The sequence below is a fragment of the Astyanax mexicanus genome, chromosome 11 (assembly GCF_023375975.1).
Source record: "Astyanax mexicanus isolate ESR-SI-001 chromosome 11, AstMex3_surface, whole genome shotgun sequence".
NCBI lineage: Eukaryota > Metazoa > Chordata > Actinopteri > Characiformes > Acestrorhamphidae > Astyanax > Astyanax mexicanus.
This window is the reverse complement of record NC_064418.1, coordinates 34192012-34217008: the sequence shown is the minus strand read 5'-3', so window position 1 is coordinate 34217008 and position 24997 is coordinate 34192012. Positions and strand designations below refer to the sequence as shown.

At 36.0% G+C, this 24997-nt stretch overlaps 2 protein-coding genes across 2 annotated transcripts; both read left to right on the top strand.

Moving 5' to 3' along the window:
- The first annotated feature begins 547 nt into the window (after positions 1-547).
- Positions 548-13295, top strand: fap (fibroblast activation protein, alpha). The gene is made up of 25 exons (XM_007230409.4): positions 548-756; positions 988-1072; positions 2673-2765; positions 3947-4041; positions 4143-4217; positions 4858-4910; positions 5606-5678; positions 5783-5903; positions 5992-6146; positions 6297-6394; positions 6532-6700; positions 6802-6900; positions 7356-7426; positions 7540-7593; positions 8570-8697; positions 8922-8972; positions 9085-9186; positions 9288-9357; positions 10204-10398; positions 10834-10888; positions 11539-11638; positions 11891-11949; positions 12085-12157; positions 12613-12686; positions 12782-13295. The coding sequence occupies exons 1-25, from the start codon at positions 754-756 to the stop codon at positions 12881-12883; spliced, it is 2253 nt and encodes a 750-aa protein (XP_007230471.3). The 5' UTR covers positions 548-753; the 3' UTR covers positions 12884-13295.
- Positions 13296-15944: 2649 nt separating this feature from the next.
- On the top strand, positions 15945-19442 carry gcgb (glucagon b). The gene is made up of 4 exons (XM_015607062.3): positions 15945-17123; positions 17281-17383; positions 17583-17729; positions 19132-19442. The coding sequence occupies exons 2-4, from the start codon at positions 17289-17291 to the stop codon at positions 19250-19252; spliced, it is 363 nt and encodes a 120-aa protein (XP_015462548.1). The 5' UTR covers positions 15945-17123; positions 17281-17288; the 3' UTR covers positions 19253-19442.
- Positions 19443-24997: the final 5555 nt, after the last annotated feature.

Below are 24997 nucleotides of genomic sequence, written 5' to 3'. Positions count from 1 at the left end.
AGCTCTAGTACCACTATTTTTCCAGTACAGTGGGCGGGGCCAAGATACTGTTTTATTGGTTTATAAACTTGTTCATTGGCTGGTTCATGGTCTGTTTTTTTTATTTAAAAATAAAGAACATACACGATGTCCATGCAGTGTCTAAAAAAGTTTAATATTTTTTTTTAAATACCTCTTTTCGGCAATATAAATAAAATAAATTAGGCACATACTTTATCTGGCGTAAATACTATATATTTTTATGTATTTTAATAAATGTTTGTGCTTTATTATAATTTAGTATTATGTGTCACTCGCCAAACTCGCCAATTTAAATCTAGAATTTATTTAAAAAAAAAAAAAAGGGACAACTGAGAATTGATTTAACATTTTTACATTTTGCATTTTAAAAATTAATTCCCCAACTAGTTTCCCACAACTTTTAGCAAAGGTTTTTTTTTTTTTTACTAATGCAACTTTTTCCTTGTAGTTATTAGTCACTGCGTGCGTATGTGTGTGTGCGCGCGCGCTCTGAAGAGGCTCGTGCTGCTTTGCTGACCGCGGGGTGCTGAGCCATGCGGTCACATGCTGAAGGCGCCCGGACTCCGCTGCACTGAGAGCTGCTGCTGCTGCTGCTACTCCATCCTCCAGTCCTGAGAGCGAGCGCTGTAGGAGCGGCGCTGAGAGCCGCAGGACCAGCAGGACCCGGAGCACAGCCGCCCACAGACCCCCACTCCCGAAAACTGGACTCAACTGGGACGCCTCTGCGCAGATATGGTGAGTTTACAAAGTTCTAAAGTTAGGTTTTTATTGTTTGAAGGCTCAGAGTAGGAAACAGAAAGTTTTAAAGTTCTTCCATTTTTACTTTAAGATGTGTTGTGTCGGTTTTCCTCTTTTACCAGAGCAGCAGCTGCAGCAGCAAACTTCTGTTACTGAGACTTAATCCTGTTTTACAAATTTACACTACTGTATCTCTCGCAAAACCTAAATCTGTGTGTGTGCCTACAGGGGTGCAGTAAGGTGTGTGTAGCCACGCTGGGAGCTGCTGTCGTCATCACGCTCATCGCTGTTCCAACAGCCATTTATGTTCACAGTAAGTTGTGGGAACGTTTAAGTGCATCACTGTGATCTGTGTGTGTGAACTGTATGTTAAAACTAATATATATATATATATATATATATATATATATATATATATATATATATATATATATATATATATATATATATATATATATATACAGCTCTGGGAAAAATAAGAGACCACTTAGTAAATTGATAATCAAGAGGTTATCTTAAAGCAGTGTGTAAGACTGGTGGAGGAGAACATGCATGATGCATAAAAATGTAAAATTAATTATTAAAACTTTATGAATATGAATGTGTTTTCTTTGCATTATTTGAGTTCTGAAAGCTCTGCATCTTTTTTGTTATTTCAGCCATTTCTCATTTTCTGCAAATGCAATAATGTTAATTCTACTCAAATATATACCTATAAATAACAAAACCAAAGAAACTGATTCAGAAACTGAAGTGGTCTCTTATTTTTTTCCCAAGATGTACATTAACTTATATTATTATATATTACTTATTTTGTTTAGTATAAAAATGTTGTGGTTGTGGTTGTTATCTGTTGGGTGAATAATAATAATACATCCTGGCTGAGCCCTATGCATAACCCAAGTTGTTAGGAACTTTCTCTATTATTATTATACATATTCTGTTTATAATAAATGGATAATAGCTGTCACTGTAAATATATTTTATTTTAATTCAAAAGTACCTTGGCTTTCTTATTTATTTTATTTATTTAATCTGTAAAAGTAACTTAACGTGTCTGTAGTCTGTTACATTCTGGTTGGTACTCTATTACTCTAAATTTAAAAAATGTTCATATGGTTGAAAATAAGCAAGGTTACATGTGTTAAACATAAATCATATAAATATCTAACACAAAACAATTGCTATATTTCAGTTTACTTCCTTTGACAAGAACGACAGGAATGATAAGAATGTTAGGTGGACACTGGGCCTCATTCAGCAATAATAATTATCCTAACAAAAATCCTCACAAACAGTCTAATTCAGATTGCTGGAATATTTTTAAACCACAGAATTGTTCACAGTTTATACTGATGGATCTCACTGTCATCATAAACAAATACACAAATCCCAAATAAAAAAAAATAGTGACTTGCTAAGTTTTAGGAAGTCTATAGCAAGAGTGTGCAAATCTGTCATCAAAGCTAAATGTGGTACTTAGAAGAATCTAAAGTATTAAACATATTCTGGTTTGTTTAACATTTTTGTTTACAACATAATTGTGCATGTGTTTCTGTATAGCTTTAATATATTCTTTAATATTAAGTTTACAATCTAAAAATCATGAAAAAAAATATTAAATGAGAAGATGTGTGTCCAAATTTTTGAAAGATTTTAAAAAGATTTTACTGCTGGTTTCTGTAGTTTTGTATTTACACCAGAGGAAATCTAGGAAGTTGTTCCTGGAGAACAGATTAAGTAATGTTCTCAGGATGTGTGGATATTATTTATGTTTGTTCAGTTTTGTACATTCACTCCAACAAATTCCACCACTGAACTTTGAACTGAAGTGGCGCCACCTTGTGTTGACCCAGTGCTGTTACTCCTCTTATTGTGAAGATGTGAGATGTTTGCTCTGTCTTCTGTTTCAGGGCGTGACTCTGCTGCAAAGAGGACTTACACATTCGATGACTTTTACAATGATACTATTAGGTATCAAACTTACAATTTGCGATGGATTTCAGGTGAGATATGTGCAGTAACTGTTTTTTTTAAATATCTTTCCTATTGCTTCATTAGACATGAGGTATGAATGAATAATAGATACTTACTCTTAGAGGGGGTAAAACGTGTGTGCATATAACATTATATATGTCTATATATGTATAGTTATATGAGCTCTGCTAACGAGTAACCGTTTGTCAACCATTTTTGCCCTTTTTTTAATTTCCTTTAAATTGCAAAAAAGGCCTGAATAAAGCACATTTGAGTTTTTTAATGTAAATAATAAAAATATATATTTAAATAAGAAAGAATAAAGTATTTGGTTAATCCATGGTTTATATATGGTTATTCGTTGGTAACTACTGAGCTCTGGTTATATACTACACAGGACCCGGTTTCCCAAAAGTCTTACCGTTAAGAACAGCTTAGCACATAAAGAAAGGGAAGTGTGATGCTCGCTTAACCATATAAGAATCACCTTTGTGCTCAGAAGCTTTTAGAATACCCACCTCAGACTGGTTTAACTAGTTTAAGTAAATAAAAAATATATAAAGCAGACACACTTCAAAGTTTATACCATATTTTTCACACTATAAGGTGCACCATCAATAAATGTAGTAGGTCTGTAAGCTAAGCTTAGTTAAGTAAACAATATTGTAATTCTTAAAAAAAACATTTCAGAGGAGTCAGTGGTTAGCAGCTAATGCCATCCAAAAGTGCTGAGTGTGGAACCCTGAGTGTTTTGGTAAGCCTGTGTGATATTAGTTAGCGGTTCGTTCCATGTAGCTTGTTTTAACACGGTAAACACACAGACCATAGTCCAATATACTCGTCTCTGAACAGCAAAAGAGCTAGCGCTGTGGTTAGCAGCTAATGCTGATCCAGCAGTGCTAGCCAGGGTTAGCAGCAGGCTACAGGCCGATAGTACTCACCTCTGAACGGCCAAAAAGCTACAAATACTGCTGGAGAAGTAAACTGAAACTCCTGTATAAAGCTGTACTTCAGCAGAGAAGATGAAAGGATTATAAATGTGCAAAGAAATTGGGTATATGACTTCATAAAAATAGTCACAATAGCATTATATGTCATATGATAAATCTCCAGTCAAGTGCCCTTAATCTGTGCTAGATGCCTCAGACCTTTTTTTTTCATTATTATAGGACAGGGTTTGCTATAAAAAATATCTGTTATTCTCTTACAGACAACGAATACCTCCATAAAAGCAAAGATGGCAATGTGTATCTGCATAATGTGGAGACAATGACAAACTCACTGTACTTGAGTAACTCAACATTTGTAAGATGCTCACCATGCCAATCACCATATTCTATATTCTTACTCTTTATTCTGTATATTGATTATAATGAATGTGATTAAGGGTGTGATTTCCTTCCTAGGCCCAAGTGGATGCCACAGATTATATAGTATCTGCTGATAGGAAATTTGTCTGTTTTGAGAGCAACTATTCCAAGGTAAAGCTATGTAAACAGCTCTAGAAAAATTAAAGCTCTGGAAAAATTAAGAGACCGCTTTAAAATGATCGGTTTCTCTGATTATAGTTTATAGTTATAGTTATAGTGTGCTATATATGTTTGAGTAAAATGAACATTGTTGTTTTATTTTAAAAACTATGGACAACATTTCTCCTAAATTCCAGATAAGAATATTGTCATTCAGAGAATTTATTTGCAGAAAATGATAAATGGCTAAAATAACAAAAAAGACGCAGAGCTTTCAGACCTCAAATATTGCAAAGAGGTTCATATTCATAAAGTTTTAAGAGTTCAGAAATCAGTATTTGGTGGAATAACCCTGTTTTTTAATCACAGTTTTCATGCATCTTGGCGCATTCTCCTTCACCAGTCCACACACTACTTTTGGATAACTTTATGCCACTCCTGGTGCAAAAAAAGTCAAGTGGTTCAGCTTGGTTTGATGGCTTGTGATCATCCATTATATTCCAGAGGTTTTCAATTTGCTTAATTTGGTAAAATCAAATAAACTCATATTTATAAGTGGTCTCTTATTTTGTTTCAGAGCTGTATGTTTACTTATAAAAATATTAATATTACAACAGTAATTCATATCAAAATGATTTTTTAATATTGACAGCAATGGAGACACTCCTTCACTGCTTCATACTCCTTTTATGATATGACAACTAAGTAAGTACATCCTAAGTAAGTATGTACACTGACATGCCAAAAGTCAGGGCATAGCAGTATGTAAATTGATCATAAACTGAAGCGTTACCTCGGGGGTAACCCACGGCTTGGGAACACCCACATGTATACGTTGTGAGGTGTATTCTTGTAGTGAGGTTGAGCACTGGCTGAGCACTTTTACATTCCTTGATCCACAGTGTCACTTGTGAACCAGGAATATATGTTATAAAAGGCATTACCACCCACAGTGGACAGTGCAGTGGATGTTTGATAGAATGATTGTGACCGGCCATGTCTGACTTGAATTGTACATGCAAACAGATATGAGCAAATCAGACAAAATTCACATTGTTATATAATGCAGAAGGCCCCACACATATCCATTTATATGTATTTATTTATAAGCAATATCCATTTAATAAAATATATTATTTATATATTTAAATACGTTTATTTGAGTGATGGAACATGTGGAAGGCCAGTATTATCTGTAGCTATCATGTAACATTTATTATGTTAATCAGCTGTAGGATAATGTTTAAAATGTAAAATAAATCAAATCTGGAAACAAACTCTTTGCTGCGTTTTACTATTTTAACTCCAACTTTATCAGTTGAAAGTGTACACACATATTGCCAAGACACATGGTAGTTAGTGTTATTCTGTGTGTCAGTAACTGTGCTTTATTTTTTCAGGAATTTCATCACACCTGTTCACATCCCTCAAACAGTCCAGTTATTAGTGTTGGCTCCTGTGGGAAACCAGCTGGTAACTAGGAACCTTGGCTGCAGGTTTTAAGTGTTAATGCCCAGCTGGCTTTTAGTTTTTATTATGATTTTTACTACTGTTGTCTACCATTCTCTCTTTTACAGGCGTATGTGTGGGATTACAACATTTACCTCAAAATGAACGCCACTGCTGAGCCCATACAGGTCACACGGGATGGGAAAGTAAACCAGATTCTTAATGGAGTTCCAGACTGGGCATATGAAGGTCATCTTTCTATCCACCTGTTCTTTAATCCATCAATTCTTTCATTATTATGATTTTTTTTGTAATCTAAAGTTTTTGTTCTCCCTAGAGGAGGTGTTTGTGTCGAATGAGGGGATGTGGTGGTCTCCCACAGCAAAGTACCTGGCTTACGTGCAAATTAATGACACCAGTGTGCAGGCCATTGAGTATTCATTGTATGGAAATGGACAATACCCCAGCACCATGATAGTGCCCTATCCCAAGGTATGGAAATGATAAATAATTTGTGCAAATTTTACTTATTATACTACTACATTACTTTTACACAAATTACTATTAATTGAAATGAAGCATTTCAGATGCTTTTACTCTTTCTATGGGCCACATTTTATTTTCAGTGTTTCCTTTTACAAGGCTGGATCCAATATTCCAAAAGCTCGACTTTTTATAGTTGACGTTGCAAAGCCATCCATCCGCTCAGAAGTACTGGTGCCAAAAAACATTGGGGCAGGGTATGGAATGGTTTCATCCATTTTTTGTAGAAACATATTTACAGCAAATGTAGTTATATGGTTATTGCTTAAAATTTTAGCACTGGATTAATGAATTAAATGAATTAATTAAATGAATCCCACTTACTCTCTCACAGTGATCACTTCCTGAGTTCTGTGACGTGGGTGACCGATGAGCGCATTGCTGTGCAGTGGCTGACACGGAGACAGGACGAGGTTCTTCTTCAAATCTATGACTTTGATGGAGCTAACTGGAAGGAAAATCTGAAATTTGAACAAAAGAGCAAAACAGGCTGGGTTGGCCGAGTAAGTGTGGCACAGTTAACCTTGTGACACTTTTTAAATATGAACTAGCCAACAGCAGTGAATTCACTGTCTTATTGTATCTCTCTCTCATTGTTTCTCAGTACAGCCCTTTGCCTCCTTACTTTGCTGCAGACAACAGTAGTTTCTACAAGGTGATGAGTGATACAAAGGGCTACAAACATCTCCACTATGTAAAGGATGTAAGTATGATTAAATGTAAAAAAAAAATAATAATGTGTATTATAAATGTACCCTTTTTATCTGCTGTGTCCTCAAGTTCAGTTTGATCTTTTGATTTCTAAAAGTGCAACTCCAGTTTGGGTAATGCTATTATATCTGCTAAAGAAAGTGACTTATCTTGTTTAATAAGAAACTTTGTACCAAAGCATATACTGTACCAATAAACAAACTTTTATTATAAGTATAAAAAGAAAATAAGCAGTAGCCATATGTTCTAAATTGCAAACTTACTTACATTCTCATTAAGGAGCGTTATCACCCAGAGCTTTCTGTAACTCTTTACATCACAAGAAGCCAGAGGTCATTGTGTCCAATTAAGAACTGGGACTGTACCTCTGAATGTACTTCTAAAGCACAGGGCAGTAGAAAGTTCTAGATAACAAGTCTGTGCAATGCTTCTGTGTATCCTCTGTAGGGAAAAGCAGTCCCCATAACTTCAGGAAAATGGGAAGTAACCTACATTTCAAAGTTAACCAAAGATGCAATGTAAGTACCATAAAATTACAGAAATATTTTCAGTTGATTTGTTTTTAGAATAAACATTTTTCAATTTATTGCTCCTTAATCTTTCATTGATTGATTGATTTTTTTTTATATAGCTACTATGTGAGTAATGAGCACATGGCGAGACCAGGGCAGAGAAACCTTTACAAGTGAGTATCAAAGAAATGCTTCTTTTATGAAAAGATCTTTGTAGTTATCAAGCCCTTTATGAGCTAACACTGAAGCTAACACTTCATTCTGAATTTACACACTGCTAATGCATGACAGGAAAGGGGAATTTGTGGACTCGTTAAATAGCTTAATATTTTTGTAAAAATAGCTAAATAAATGATTAAAAAAATTTATTTATAAAAAAATCTTAAATTAAAATAATAGTGTTATTAACCACCTCAAAGAATCAGAGAACCACCACCCTGTTTAAGATGTATAAAAGGTCTATTAATTTATTGTGCATGATATTACATGCCTAAATCTTAAAGATTATTATTTAAGCATTACATATTAAGGTAACATGTTTGATAAGAAACATTACTGAAAATTCTAATTGTAATTATAATAGATATTTATAGATATTTAAAAATATTTAGGCAAATCTGAATTACACTTTGGGCTTTATACTCCTCTAGCCAGTGCTGGGCAACTGAAAACACCTGTCAGTATTTGCTATATATTTATAATGTTTTACTCAATTACTGAGGATTACTGAGATATTCTTGTTGTTTTGTTACATGCTTAATACTTAAGCTTATTAGGCATTTACATGATATCGTTATCTACTGAATTATATTTACATTTTAATTTACAGTATATAGTTTACAGGCAGATTTGAGTCTGTACTATTTTTGCCAGAATATAAAAAATATTTCAGAGTAAAACTTTGTGACAAGTAAAGCCTTTAATCAAAGTCAAATGATAATAAACTTACAAATATAAATAAAAGTGTAAGTTTAGAAGCTGCATTTCAATTCTCAGCCTGATTCTATCAATCAAATGTAATAAATAATATAAAATGACACCACTCTGTGTCATGTGCCATGTAATGGTTAATGAAAATCAGTAATCACAATGTAATATACACTGTTAAATAATGGAGACATTGACGCATGTGCTTTGTTGTGATATTAGGATATCCTTCAGTAGCGGTGGTCACTCAGCCCCTGAATGCGTCACCTGCTCACTCTACCAGGACAGGTGTCAGTTCAATTCAGCGTACTTCAGCCGGAACGCCTCCTACTTTCGCATGGACTGCTACGGTTAGCACACCGCTCCGCCTGCTCTCACACCTGCTGCTGAATCAACAGTACCTGATAAATATGAATATATTCACCATAATACTGACAACTCCATCACCACAGATCCTCCTTACTTTACATTTTGGACCATTTTACTTTAGAGTACCAGTAATTTATTATTTAATTAAAATTAACCAACAGTTGCTTTCATTCATTCTTTTATTCATTGATGTTTTTACCTGTAGGACCAGGACTTCCACTCTTTACACTCATGGATAACAGAGGAACACGTAAAGGTTTGTTACATAAATTCAGTTCAATTCAGATAAAATACCATATGATATATAATAAATCTATTCTGAGACAACATTACTCACTGATCTGATTTGATTATTTTTTTATTCTTAGAAATTCAGGTGCTTGAAGACAACAAGAAACTGGAACACATTCTGACGACAGAGCTCCTAATGCCAACCATCAAACGGGGCACATTAAAGATGGAAGGGTTTGGTAAGAGAAGCACATTTGGGTCATTATAAATGTTCAATGTTCTATTAATTAACATAATTAATATGTTTTATCTTTTTTATGTATTAAAAAACAAACAACAGACTTCTGGTACCAGATGATGTTCCCTCCCAATTTTGATGCGTCCAAAAAATATCCTCTCCTGATCCAAGTGTAAGCATTTTAAGTGTAATTCATTTATTCATGTAAATCATTTATTACCTATGATTTTCTTAACTAAGATTTTATGATTTCTACCAAATTCTTATTTTTATCTTATTTGTTTTATATCTTATTATAAAATATCTTCTGTATCTTATTAAAATGCTGGGAAGATAGCATAGATCTGATACAGTTATTGTTGCTGGAAACCCTATATGTGTTACATAAGATGACACATTATTAAAAGTAGCGTGTTGCTCTCACCTATACACACAGATATGTTAAAATATGTTATTGTTATTATTAAAGAAATTGTTGAATGAATTTACCATATACTGCAGTGCTGGCATCCCTCAGCGAAGCTGGCCCCTCAAATAATCAGAAACGGAGTAAAAAAAATTGTTCGTTAGTGCTTTGGTCTGGTTTGTGCTGCTAAAATCAGCGTTTGTGCTGATATCTTCATTAGATATTCAATATATGTATATTATATATTAAAAATTTTTTTGCCTGTTATGTAACACAGCCCTTCAAGTGATCTTGTTTGTTAGTGCTGTGTTTGTGCTGGTTTGTAACACAGCCCCACTTATGTGGCCAAATTGTACTGTTAAAATAAATGTTTGTGCTATTTTAGTTATTGAGTATTTATGCTGATTTGTGCTGTTAAAATATATGTTTCAGGTATTCTGATTATTCAGCTTTGGCAAAATAAGTCCCCTAATAAAGTCCAAACGCAGCACTAACATAAGGAAACATTTTTATTTTGTTTCTGATTCTGGAGGTGCTGAAACAAGGAGGTGGTTATGATATTGTGACAAATACAACAGTTCAGCTATATGATTGCACTGTTGTGTCTTAAAGGTATGCAGGTCCAGCGAGTCAGTACGTGGATTATAAATTCAAGCTGGAGTGGGCCACTTACCTCTGCAGCACAGAGAACGTCATCATCGCCAGCTTCGATGGACGGGGAAGCGGTTACCAAGGCGACAGGATAATGCACGCCATCTATGAGAGGCTGGGCACGTATGAGGTGGAAGATCAGATCTCGGCAGTGAGGTGAGCCGGAGGAAAGAGATGTGTACACGCTAAACGCTGACACTGTGAGCGACTGCAGCAGAGCAGGACACTGCAGGTGCTGAAGCAGAAGAATATATCTTACATAATACACACAGTTCTGAAGATTCACCAGTGGGAAACAGTTAGAAGTGACAGACAGATACAGGAGGAGTAATGAGGATTTCATAGATGTGTCCGAATGTCTGACTTCATGTCAATCTGTCCTCGAGTTTTTGATATAAATAAGTGGAGATATCTAACAGTAATTTGCAGATTAAATTATACAGATAATATGTTAAGCACGGACTGTTTCTTTTTATTGTTTATCTATTTTATAGAATTGTCTACAGTGAACATTAATGAATTATAAAGTTCTAATTTTGCCTAGTTTGAATGTGCTTTGTTTATTACATTTTTCTTTAATTTTCCCTTTAGGAAATTCATCGATATGGGCTTCATAGACAAAGACAGAATTGGAATGTGGGGATGGGTACGTTTTTTCACATATTTAAATTTATAAAGCTCTGGAAAAACGTTTCTGAATCAGTTTCTCTGATTTTGCTATTTATAGCTATATGTTTGATTAAAATGAACATTGTTGTTTTATTCTATAAACTACAACATTTCTCTCAAATTCCAAATATCCAATATTGCCATTTAGAGCATTTATTTGCAGAAAATAAGAAATATCTGAAATAAAAAAAAAGATGCAGAGCTTTCCGACCTCAAATAATGCAAAAAAAACAAGTTCATATTTATAAAGTTTTAAGAGTTCAGAAATCAATATTTGGTGGAATAATCCTGGTTTTAAAACACAGTTTTCATGCATCTTGTCATGTTTTTCTCCACCAGTCTTACACACTGCTTTTGCATAACTCTATGCCACTCCTGGTGCAAAAATTTAAGCAGTTCAGCTTGGTTTGATGGCTTGTGATCATCCATCATTCTCTTGATTATATTTCAGAGGTTTTCAATTTGGTAAAATCAAAGAAACTTATCATTTTTAAGTGGTCTATTATTTTTTTTCCAGAGCTGTAAAAGCAATATGGTTTATTTCATAATTATTTTCATCATAGCTAATATCCACTCATGTATTACATAGATTTTTTGTCTATTTTAATTAACTGTATTTTACTGCAGTCATATGGTGGCTATGTGACCTCCATGGCTCTGGGATCAGGAAGTGGCCTTCTTAAATGTGGGATTGCTGTGGCTCCTGTTTCTAAGTGGGAATTTTATGGTATGTCATGTTTTTTTATGGTAAAAAATAAAAATAAATACTTAAATCATTTTGTTTTCAAAGCAATAAAATGTATTATCATTTAATTGTATTTTTTATTTAAAATATATACTATTTTATCATCAGTTATACGTTTGTATATACTTACATTTTAAATATATTTTTGTTTAAAACAAATACGCTAAATCATTAAATTATAGATACATAAGTCACTTCAAGTTTGGAAAAATTCTAAAAGGTATTGTGTTTCAGATGCTGTGTATACAGAGAGGTACATGCACCGCCCTGAGGAAAATTCTGACAGCTATAAAGTAAGAGCCTCCACATCTCACACAAAACAGAAGCTGTGAAAAATAAAACATGACTTGCTATAAATACTACACTATGATCATGTTTCATATTTACTGTTACATATTTGTTTTCTGTTTTTATTTCTTTTTTTGCAGAATTCCACTGTAACTGGAAGAGCAAAGAATTTCAAATCAGTGCAGTACCTGTTAGTGCACGGCACTGCTGATGGTACGACTCTCTGATTAACACGAATTGTCAATGTTCATAATAAATCTTGGATGTATATATTTAAAAGATCCCTGCTTTAGACAGTATATAACATTAATTTAATTATTTATTAAATTCATTTTCCCCCAACCGATATAAATGAAGTTTATATAAATAGCCAGTTTGCATTGCTTTACGTGTAGTTAAGCTTTGCATTAGTAATCCTTCCGGTGTAATAAAAGTCATGAGGCATAAGGGGTTAATAGTGCTTTGATAAAAGCATGAATTAATGGACAGTATATATTTGCTGTGCATTCTGTCAATACAATGTATAAAAAACTGATGTATTTTATGGCAGTAATGTAGTAAAAAAATTACAAACTGTGGGCTTACATACAGGGTCTGAAGAATTAATGTATAATGTAAGGAATAGTAGAAACTTTAATATTTAATTGTTGTTGTTTTTTTACCTTCAGATAATGTCCATTTTCAGCAAGCTGCTCAGATCTCTAAAGCACTGGTGGAGCAGCAGGTAGACTTTGATGCAATGGTGAGTGTTAAAAACATGGATATTGATCCTTAAAGACTCAATGTTACAAACATGTAAATTGGTGCTTTATGTCTTTCTGTCATGTGTCTATACAGTGGTACACAGATAAGGACCACGGTCTGTCTGGAAAGGCCCGCTACCATCTCTACACACACCTGAGTCACTTTCTTAAGAAGTGCTTCTCTGAGAAGAAATAGATCATCATCATCACTTTAAGTTTACAAAAGTTTGTACTGAACTTCAACTGCTTTACGAACATGTATATAACTTATGTTGAAAATTTCCAAAAATGTACAAACTGAGACCTGGAAAGCTGTGTGGTTGTGGTTGTATTTGTTTTAGGATTTTGTTTTGCTAGGTTTTGATCAATCCAAAGTTTGCTACCTGTGTTCAATGATTGCATGCTTTTTTAAATAATTTGTATAAAAATATTATAAACTATACAGTATTTGTGACATTTTTGATGTCTGGTTATTTCAGGGTGTTATTGCACTGAAGTGAATTAATGATCGAGCTACAAGGATACAAGTGCTTTTGATTTTAAATGATCACAAGTGGCGTAAAGTGTTTGACTGCAAAGATGCAAATAAATGATGTAAAAGGAATTAACAAAGTGGTTCTGAGTGAGGTTTCTGTGTGTATAAACTGATATATTAATGTTGAGCTGCACCAAAGAGGACGCTAATAAATATAATTGATGCGTGTAAAAATGACTCACTAAAACTACAAAATATTAATGTCCATGATATGCTTCATATTTATGAGGGCTCCTGGTTCGTGCTTTTAGAAATTCTAGGTACTACCAACAGTGTTACTTTGGCAACATCCACATGTATCTGGATATTTTTAAAAGCAGATTTCTCTCAGTATGTTTAAAAAAAATTCCTTGAACACAGAGACTAAAGCATTTGTATAAGCAGATAAGACCTGTGTCTCTTAAAGAAAAACCAAGATTAGAGAAAATGCCAAGATGCATGAAAACAGTTAATAAAATCCAGGGTTATTCCATCCAATATTATTTTTTTAGCTATATTCAAAGACTTTATGAACATAAACTTGTTTTCTTTGCATTATTTGAGGTCTGAAAGCTCTGCATCTTTTTTGTTACTTCAGACATTTCTCATTTTCTGGAAATAAATGATGACAATAATGACAATGACAATGACAATATTTTTATTTGAAAATTGGGAGAAATGTTGTCTGTAGTTTATATAATAAAACAACAATGTTCATTTACTTAAACATATACCTATACATAGCAAAATCAGAGAAACTGATTCAGAAAGGTGATTTCTTATGTTTTCCAGAGCTGTATAGTCTATGACTCGGCATAATCTGTCTAATTTCCTGTCTGGGAAATTTGAGCCTAGATTGTAGGTATATGCCTTATATAGTTTATTAAATAGTGAGTAAAGGTGCTTCCACACTGCACTCCAGTTGCGCCGCGGCACCCTGATCCCCATAGGATACAATTGTTTCTAGAGCGGAAAGCAGTGCGTTTCCCCGCCCATAACCACGCCTCCGCCGCGCTGCCGCTCACCGGCAAAAGTTCAACCGGGGTCAACTTTGACCTCGCGGCAAGCGGTACCGCGGCACAAAACGCATGATGTGAACTCACGCGCCCAGAAAAAAACTGTAGTCCAAACAACAATAAAGACGCACTAGAGACTTATAATTAGTGATGGCAAAAGTGGGACTTTTGGGAGATCAAATCAAATGAACCAATTGATTCGGAAAATGATTCGATCTTGTGAAACGTTCGAATCATCACACACCACAGTGACATCTAGTGGGCAACCAGGGCCTAAATCCACAACTTTTTCTTAACAGAAACAAAGTGATGTGTTTTTTATGAAAAATTTAAGAAATATTCCCTCATAGCATGTTTTGTCCCTAAATAAATTTGAGTCATGAAAACATATCATTTTGCAGAGAACAGGGTTGTTTTAATGATGTCATTAAGATGTATTTTTCATTATGATACACAGTCAGCGGATTTATATAGCTGACATTATTCATTTTACATTGCAAGGTAGGGAAATGCTTGTGTAATACTTTATTTATTAAAATTACAAGTAATCAGTTGTTTTTATTAATAAACAGGATCTGTTCCACAGTGCTTGGACTGCTGGGTTGCTGGAATTGAGAGATATTTTTTGTTAACTGAAACAAATGAGGAAAGACGGCAGAGTGTCTGAGCCAGTAATCCATAGGGTCTTTTCCTCTGGGCAGATATGAGACCAAGCATTCTGATCTCAGACCAGCTGCTTGAATTTAAGCGCAGACTAAATCGCGCGAAAAGATTCGAAACGTTTCGAAACTGCGTGACGTAACGAAACCAGTTTTAGGAACAGTCACGTGGCTTTCCCCTTTTGATACGGACTTCGGAACACCGTGATTCAAATGAACCGATTCAGTTCGATTCCGCGTTTCGAGTTTGACATCACTACTAATAATAACGATTAGTGAACATCCTCAGCTGTACATCACTTCTCAACACCCATATGGAGATGACAGGAGAAAGAGCTATTATTCTGACGGTGAGAAACAGACTCAGATCTACATAATGCTGTAGAGACTTAAAACTACAAACACAGGTCGCAGAGGTGACGAGTTTTAGAAAACCCCGCCTATTATCAGCAGGAGACGCTCGGCGTCAGCAGCAGCACAACGCAACTACAACTGACCAGCGTCTAGTTGAGCGGCGAGCAGAGCGGAACGAAGCGGGAGCAAAGTTTATCTGCCACCAGCAAGAATGTGTAGAGTTGTAGTTTCAGAGCTGTGTTAGAATGAGACGCTGTTATTCTTTTATAGCCCGGTGAACCCTGCTAAAACATCCAGCTCAGTACCAGCTGGTCCTCCGTGTCTGTAATCATACAGAGAGGTAACGTAGAGCACAAAAAAGCCCTAAAAAGCTGTAATCTGCTTCTCCTCCGTTTACTCACACTGTAGTTCAGCCTGTGGTGTGTGTGGCTCTGATTTGCTTCCGCCTAGCGAAACTCGCTTCTCATTTGCATAAAGGTGCTTACACACCGAACGCGGAATGCCGCCGCTCTACTAGATGCTGGTCAGTTTAGGTTGCGTTGTGCTGCTGCTGACGCCGAGCGTCTCCTGCTAATAACAGACGGGGTTTTCTAAAACCTCTACAGTCTATGTAGATCTGTACCTGTTTCTCAGCGTCAGACTAAAGCGCTGATTCTGCTTTTCCTCCTGTTATCTCTGTATGAGTGTAGGGAAGTGATGTATTATTATTATTAGTCACTCGCTCGTGTTTATTGTTGGTTGGACTACAGATTTTACCTGGGCGCGAGACGAGAGTTCACGTCATGTGTTTTTTGCCGCGAGGTCAAAGTTGAACCATGTTGAACTTTGACAGCGGTCAGCGGTAGTGCGGTAGAGGCGTGGTTATGGGCGGGGAAGCGCCGCGTTCTGCTCTGCGGCAGCACGCTATAGAAACAGTTGAATCCTATGGGGGTCAGCGCACCTTGAAAATATCTCAACTTTTTGCCGCTCGCTTCGCTTAGTTCGCGCTGCTACCGCTCCCAGAGTCCTCTGCGTGACACTGCCGCGGCTCTCCATAGAAAACAGTGGGAGGCGGAGCGAAAAACGCTTCGCGTCGCTGCAGTGTGAACGTACCTAGATCAATCCTCTAGAAACAATCGAATCCTATGGGGGTCAGCGTACCGCACCGCACCTACTGCGTGCAGTGTGTAAGCACCTTTACAGTAGCTCCTTCATTAAAAAGTGAAAATTACCCCCGGACCACCTAAGAGACTAATCCAGATAGGGATAAAGATGTACTATTTTACATCCCTATAAAATGATCTTGCACCCCTAACCTCATGGGCAATTTTCTATACACAGGTGATCCCAAATCCCAACACTGATCAGCACTGGCAGATTTGCTATACATCTAGAAAATGTAATTAATGCTCTATAATACTAAATATTTAAATTCTTATATAATACTAAACAAAAGCCCACCAAACCCAAAAAAGAATCCTGTCTTCCAGTCATTTAGCATCCCTGACCTCAGCGGAAAACAGCCCCGGTACTGAAAGCTGAAATGAATCACTGTGTTTGACAGGATGGCATCATGTTTAGACTCTATTCTGGGCTTTTAACTTTACCAGGATATGGCAACATCTCTCTTTTAAACAAAGTCACACTGCAAATATGTCCAGTGCATTGAAACAGAGTCTTGTCTAATGGATTGAGAGTAACGAGTGAGTGTGTATGCGTGCGTGTGTGTGCGTGTGTGTGTAAGTCACCTGGGGCTGCTTGTCCATGAATGCTTTTCTGTATATAAGGCTCATTGTAGCAGGCAGGGACCAGGAAGGCACTCCTGGGAGCCAGATAAGAAGCCAGTGGACACCAGCACACTCTCTCACTTCCTCTCTGATCCCGTCCTCTAAAAAAGAAGAAACCAGCCTACAGGTGAGACCAGCATCAAGACTCCAGACTTGATCAGAAACACACAGCTTGCTCAGTCTTTGAATGAAGCTCCTGACATTATTAACAGCTGTGTGCATATGATGAACAGGCATGTGCTTAATTAGAAATATATATTCATATATCAAGATTTATTTTTCAGATAACAGAATGAAGAGCATTTACACTTTGGCTGGACTCTTACTCCTCATCACTGTGCAGAACAGCTGGCAGATTCCCACTCAAGACACAGAGGAAAATTCCAGGTAAGAGAAGTTTATATCCTTTAACAAGTTCCTTCTCTTTTAAAATGAGCTAAAAAATCACTAAACATCTGACTGTCAAAACATATTTTTGGATCGGGTATAGAAGACAATGGTCCACTATTGCTGTATGTGTTTTTCCACAGTTAGTTATTTAATTGTTGTTTAATTGAGGGTTTACTGTTTTTATTTTTTTTTTCAGCGTGACTTTAGAGGATACGCTATTCCACGATCCACTGAATATGAAGAGGCACTCAGAAGGAACATTCTCAAATGACTACAGCAAATATCTGGAGACAAGAAGAGCCCAGGACTTCGTACAGTGGCTGATGAACTCAAAGAGGAGTGGGTATGTCTTTTATTTTTAATGAGTTAAAAGTTTGTTAGCAAAATTATTTTTACTTTACATGAAAAGGATTTTTTCTTTTGCTGTGAATATATACTGTAAAAAAAAGATTTTTAATTGCCCACTAATTTGTACAGTGTTTTTTGTAATATCTGTATTATTTTCACTAGAAAGATGAACTAAACTACTTCTGCCAAAATCTGCCAAATAAAAAGTTTTTACTATTGGTTGATTAAAAAAAACAGCATCACTGGCAAATGCCATTTTATACCTGGAAGAAATTAAAAAAATAAAAAAGTGCAATTTTCTGGCAGCAAGGGTGCTAAATAATTACAACTTTTTACAGACATTTTCTGGAATTTCTGCTTTCAGGAACTTACTATTCTTTTCTTTATTATTGCTGTAAAAGTGTTGAAACTTGTAGAAGCTAATTTTAACTTGTGTGTTAATGTGTTGTACACCATCTGTAATATTATCTATATTCACTAGAAAATTGAAGAATAAGAATACACTGTCATTCATTGTCAAGTTAAAAGTTTTTAAGATCTATTATTTTTAGTATTGGTTAAATAAAAAAAGCAGCATCACTGGCAAATGCCATTCATACCCGGAAGAAAAAAATGCAATTTTCTGGCAGCAAGGCTGCTAGGGAATTACAACTTTTCCAGACATTTACTGGCATTTCTTCTTCCACAAAAAATAACTTTCTTTATTATTACTTTAATAGTGTTAAAACTTGTAGACACTCATTTTGACTTGTGTTAATGTGTTGTACACCATCTGGTATATTTTTACTAGAACATTTAAGAATGAGAATACACTACTTATTGATTTTTTTTATTATTCTATTATTTTTAGTATTGGTTAAATGAAAAAGCAGAAGCACTGGCAAATGCCGTTTATACCTGGAAGAAAATAAAAATGAAATCACTGCAATCTTCTGGTAGCAAGGGTGGTAGATAAATACCATTTTTACAGTCGTTTTCTAGCTTTGATTGTTCCAGAAACCAATTTTTCCTTTAATATTACTTTAATAGTGTTATAACTGATAGAAGCTCATTTTGACTTTTGTTAATGTGTTGTACGCCAGTATTTCTAGTTCCAAAAGATGGAGCAAAATTGTAGGATAATGTTGGCAATTCCAGATTTTAGATTCCTGCACAGTTTTGAGCTTTTGATGCTAAAGCACACTTGACACTCAATTGTCAATTACTGGGTTTAGTTTTTCTGTTTAAGAAAGTAAAAAAAAATGTGAACATTTTAAAACATAGTTATAAAACTATATATTTAAAAATTATTTTAAAAAATGTTATAACTATGCCAGTTATGTATGAATGTATTTTGAATGTTGTAATAGTCTTTTGATGAATATACACTAATGCTTTTAATGCTTCTATTTAATTAGCTCCCAAACAAGACGGCATGCAGACGGCACCTACACCAGTGATGTGAGCTCCTACCTGCAGGACCAGGCAGCCAAAGAATTTGTCTCCTGGCTTAAAACAGGGAGAGGCAGAAGAGATTAAAAAAAGCTCCATTCAGCAAGAGCGAGAGAGAGAGAAACACTTCATGCCTTTCATTCAGGAGAAAATGGGAGGGGGGAAGAGAGAAAGACACTTTGCTAGTCCTGCTCAAACATCATATTCCACTATATCATGTTTTATAAAGAACTGTCGTGTCATTTTCCAAAAATAAATATTTGCTAAAGCACTGTGACTTCTGGACTGAGTTTGGTGTGTCTTGTGTTTTAAGTGTTTCATTTGTATCTTAAGATGATTCACAAACCTGATACACATATACAGTAAAACAATGTATTGGCTCATGTCATAAGAGATTTTGACATTTAGACATATCATTTAAATGCTTAAACTTTTGATTTCATAAACAAAACACTGAAACTGAGGTTATTTATAAAGTAGTTATCTATAAAGAAATATGATTTTTTAAAACTGCATTGTTCATCAAAGTAATGCTGCAAGGAATGTTTAGTATTGCTAGCACATTAAATACACAGTAAAACTTGCACTTAGAGTAGGACGTGTATTCCTACCACTAGTCCCACTATGAGAATGTAACATACAGTAATAAAATGCACATTTATTGCTTTCTATACACTGTGCACCCTATATGCTGGTAGTTTTCTGACTGTTTGGTTAACCCAGCTGAACCAAATGTATAGCAATTTTTTCCAAAGAATTACACTTCTCTGTCCAGTGGGTACTAGTGTACAATCTGATTTCTCCTGAGTGGCTCAGAGTGACAGCTCTACCTCAGGTCGAGTCATGTCAGTCTATTACACCATTTGTAACATGACGCTAAGAATGCAGAATTATGAGAAGCTCAGTGAGCAGAGATGTCAGTCAGTGAGAGATGTGAAGGCTGAGTGATCAGACAGCATGTCTCTGAATGTCCTGTGATAGAGAGAGACAGACAGAAAGAAAGCGGAAGAGAGAGAGAGAGGAGAGATAGAATAGGGACCTTGGGGAGCAAGCCTCTCTCAGAGCTGTCAGCTGACACTTTAGACCATCTGCTGAGGAATAAAAAGGAAACAAGGCATTTACTTGCCTTTTTTATGCTATAAATACTTTCTTGATCTCCAGAAACCATACAGAAAAATATATAATTAGTCTAAGATCAAGTGTATTTTAAAAATAACCTTAAAAGTACTACTACTACTACCACCACCATCACCACTACTGCTACTAAAATAATAAAACAATATAATTTTTAGTCCGTGATTTTTTTTTCTTTTTTACCTTTTGTAATGAAGATTTCATGCATTCAGTAGAAACAAAAACATCTATAAATGTTTGTCTATTTCATAAACAGTAACAAACTAAGACCCTTTTTCAACATATAATATATTATAAATGTAACAATATAATAATGATTATAACTAAATAGTACAATTATATTCCTATAAACAATGTAACAAAAAATAATCTAACAAACCAAAACTAACACAAATAAAGTGCAGCACACAGTAAACAGCAAAACAAATACAAAACACTGATTTAAAGAATTATTGGGTATGGGCTTAATCTTAGCATGCTTCCTTAATGTCTGATGTCACCTGCTGATCATTTTCTGAGTTAGTAAAAAATAAAATAAATGTTGGTGCTTTGAGATGTATGTTCACGTGCACTGTGGGAAATTACTAGAGGGTTTGAGAGAGCAGAGTGAAGTCTCTGAGGGGCTGGGGTCAGAAAAAATAAAAAGTCAATGATATGGCATTCTAAAATGTTGCATTCCCGCACAAAGGTTTTGTGGAAGAACACACATTTTCTTTCAGAGTGATTGCAAAACTTGCACAGGAGAAATGCCTTGCCATTATTTTGTTTTTTTGTAACTGCGGTCCCTGAGGAGCTCCTAGGAGAAAAGATAGCTTAGTAAGGAAAGAAAATGGATTGGTATTCCACAGACAGACGGTCTGCAGAGTGGGCTCTTTTTAACAAATGCTTAACTGCAGTTTTAGAATTTTTTTTGACCATTATACAGCACAGACTACATCATCTGCAGAACAGTGTAAGGAATCAGAAGAGTCCACACACAGACAAGATCAAAAACCTTTATCTGTGTCTGGAGGAGTTTCCACAGGGTGGCGCTCAGTTTTACTCCGGTTTTCTCCTACTGCTGGGAAACATATGGTGAATTCTGTGCAAGTTAGTGTTTCTGTATAAATGATGTCAGTTATTTTGCATCTCTCTCCCTGGCTCCTCCTCATGCTTCTCTCCAGTGTGTTTGTCTTGCTTCCCAGGATAGCCTTTGTCTTCTCCCTACCTGTTGTCTACCTCGCTTACACTTTGCGTGATCTCTGTTTCAACCGTTTTTGTTTTCCACCCGTTTTCGTTTTCCGCCCGTTTTCGTTTTGCACCCGTTTTCGTTTTCCGCCCGTTTTCATTTTGCACCCGTTTTCGTTTTCCGCCCGTTTCCTTTTTGCACCCGTTTTCATTTTCCACCCGTTTTCGTTTTCCGCCCGTTTTCATTTTGCACCCGTTTTCATTTTGCACCCGTTTTCGTTTTCCGCCCGTTTTCGTTTTGCACCCGTTTTCATTTTGCACCCGTTTTCGTTTTCCACCCGTTTTCATTTTGCACCCGTTTTGCAGCCGTTTTCGTTTTCCACCCGTTTTCGTTTTGCAGCCGTTTTCATTTTGCACCCGTTTTCGTTTTCCTCCCGTTTTCATTTGCACCCGTTTTTTATTTTCAACCTGTTTCCGTTTCGCACTCGTTTTCCACTCGTTTTCTTGTGCTGTGTGTTTTTCTTGCTTTGAGATCTACTGTTCTGCAAGTTTGTTCATCAACCTTCTTTTATCTGGGCTGGAGTCTTTAGCACTCCACATGGGCGTGGTAGTGGGGCGGGAAGTGGACCTGACTATCCAGGGCCTGAGTAGAGAGAGGTAGAGGTTAGATCGGGCCCAAAAAATCCGACCCGACCCGAACCAGCCCGAGCCCGTGCACGTTCTGCCCAAGCCCGACCCAACCATAAACTGTCATTATGAGCCCGAGCCCGAGTCCGAGCCGCTCCGCTCCGCCCCATAAACTGACTGTTTTCGGGCTGTTTGAATGAGCGAAACATGATCAGAATTATGTTAATTAACACTGTAACATAGAAGCATAGAACTATTATTTAATTCAAATTATTTTTAAGAACAGCTACACAGAGAGAGAGAGAGAGAGAGAGACAGAGAGACAGAGAGAGAGAGATTTGCGTGTTCTTATGATATCACACCAGAGCTTTATTTAAAAATAAAAAATATAATTAAAAAACAGATGCCTATGTCTCAGACTATTTCGGGTCGGGCCTCGGGTCAGGTCGGGTTCGGGCAGAGAATCTAAGCTCTAGGGAGAGGGGCCAATGAAAAATCCTGATTTTTTTTTTCTTTTCGCTCATGTTCCTTGTGTACTGGCATGGATAGATGCTCACTGACATTGAGAGTGCTGTTATGTTGTATTATTGAACAGAGTTGTCGCCTGGCCTAGTCTTCCGGGGATTTAGCCCAGAATAATTATCCAGTTGCCCCTAATAGATTCGCTCAGCTCAGCCGTAGGAATGAGGAGACAGGTGATGGCTGTGTGAATGGGAAATCTTTTAAGGCAATCATGGAGCCAGCTCAAGGATAAAGTTCCGCCTTTTTGGAGAAACAGACAATTAGCTTGCTTGTTTTGTGGAGGGCGCAGTGCTAGTGGGGAAGCCCACCTCTCTGAGGAGGATCTTGGTATTGGTTGCAGCTGCAGATGAGTTAAAATTAAAATGTATATACTGAGAAAGGTAACGGAGCTAATCATGTAAACTGTGATGAGATGTTTCTCGATCGAGAATAGAGATTCCTTGATTGTGTCTAGTCAGTTAGCTACGAGGCTGAAGTTAGGAATGAGATAGATAGGTAGTCAAGGTTTGAGGAAAAAAAATATATATGTAATGTTTAGCTTGCTCTATGTTTATTAAGCTATAATTAATGAAAATTAATTTAGCTAACTAGTTAACTAGAAGCTGGATGTTGTGGATAGATAGCCAGCATTTAGTACAGTACTTTGTGTTGGTAGTTTAAAGCAGTTTTTTAATCTTGGTCTCTGCCCTAAAATTGTGTGTTTTCCACCTGATTAGCTAATAAACAATAATTTATTGAGTTTACCTGTTAAAATCCCTTAGCCCCCTATGGACCAAAAATCAATCATTATGTATATTCAGCAGTGTATTAAACACATCATATTACCACTTACTTTATTAAGGGCCTTTAAAGCAGAGAAAGCTGTAGAATATGCATGAGCAGTGGGAATATGCAGCAGAATATGCAGGAACAGGGTTGAGAAACACTGTTCTAACGTGACTTCTGATCATTTGTAGTTTTTAGTAAGACAGGTCACATGTCCTGAGTAAATACAGGGATTCCAGGCAAATCCAAATGTTTTTTTTCACTGTAATTGTATTTATTTTGAGCAACTATACAGCAACTTGTTCAATAATGTGACAATGTTTAAGCAAGTTTGTGAAAAGTATAAAGAGAAAGAGAATGTTGCAACAGGTGGAGTTATAATTATATCTTAATTTTGGGAGATTGATCCACGCCCTTACTCCTCTGATCCTCACCCTATATAAACCTTCACTTCCTCTCTACCTGCGTGTGGAACGACTTCCGCCCACCTCCTTCCCATCATACTGCTTCTTTCCATCTCCCCTTTCTCCTCTTCTCATCGTTTCCAGCGATGCTGCCCCGACCTCCAGCCCAAATGCTGTGAGTTCCCCCCGCCTTTCCTACTCATTTCAGTCGAAGGGAGCGGGAAATACTAGCAAATAGTTCATTTTAAAAGTTGGGTTGTGAATGTTGCAAAATGGATTTGTTTTAGAGTCTGGGGTTGTTAGAGTTTGTTGAAATCTGAAGTATCTTAGTGTAAATTATTATTTAGAGGGGTAGAAGAGATGGTTGAGCTGGAGGAAAAGGAAATGTGGAGAGGACTAAAATAAACTGAACTGATCAGGATTGGACTGATCAGTAGAAAGAACAGGTTAGGAGAAGCAAGACTATGCAAAGACATACAGGATACATTAGTTTAGTTATTCTTAAAGAGTATTAATTGCGTAGGCTCTTTAGGACTAATCATTGTTAATATTTATTTTAATAATTTGTTTCAGTGTGTCATAAAAGGTAAAATAACAATTTAGAAACAAGTAAATTGTTTAGGTCAGGGATGGGCAACTGGCGGCCCCGTCATCACTCAGTGCGGCCCGCGAATAGATCAAAAATAATTTCATAATTTCATAATTAAAAAACAAAACAAAAAAAAAACGTAATTCTACTTTTGACAAACAACCACGAAAATTGACATTGACATCCAGTCCATTGTGAGCCAGCAGGCCAAACCACAGCTCTCTCATTAGCTTCAATAAATGTTGGGCCTCTGTGGTCTAGTTTTCTGCTATTATTGAATGAGCTATTTGCAATCAGTTTTTAAATCTTTTTTGTTCTTTGTTATAAATGAGTTCAAATGCCTTTTGCACTTTTATAAGCAAATGTTTTGTCCTTGTTGCTTATGAAGGACTTGTTATAATGAACTTATTTTACACAGAGGAACTACTGTATTTGCAATCAGTTTTTTAAGCAAACTTTTTGTTCTTTGATATGAAGGACTTCCTTTTTGCACTTTTTTTAAGCAAACGGTTTGTCTTTTGCCGTATTAAAATGCATTAATATGCAGAAAATAGTTGTTGATAAATGTTGGTGCTGTAAACATACAGATATAAATTCATATAAAATTTGTTCTTATTGAAAATC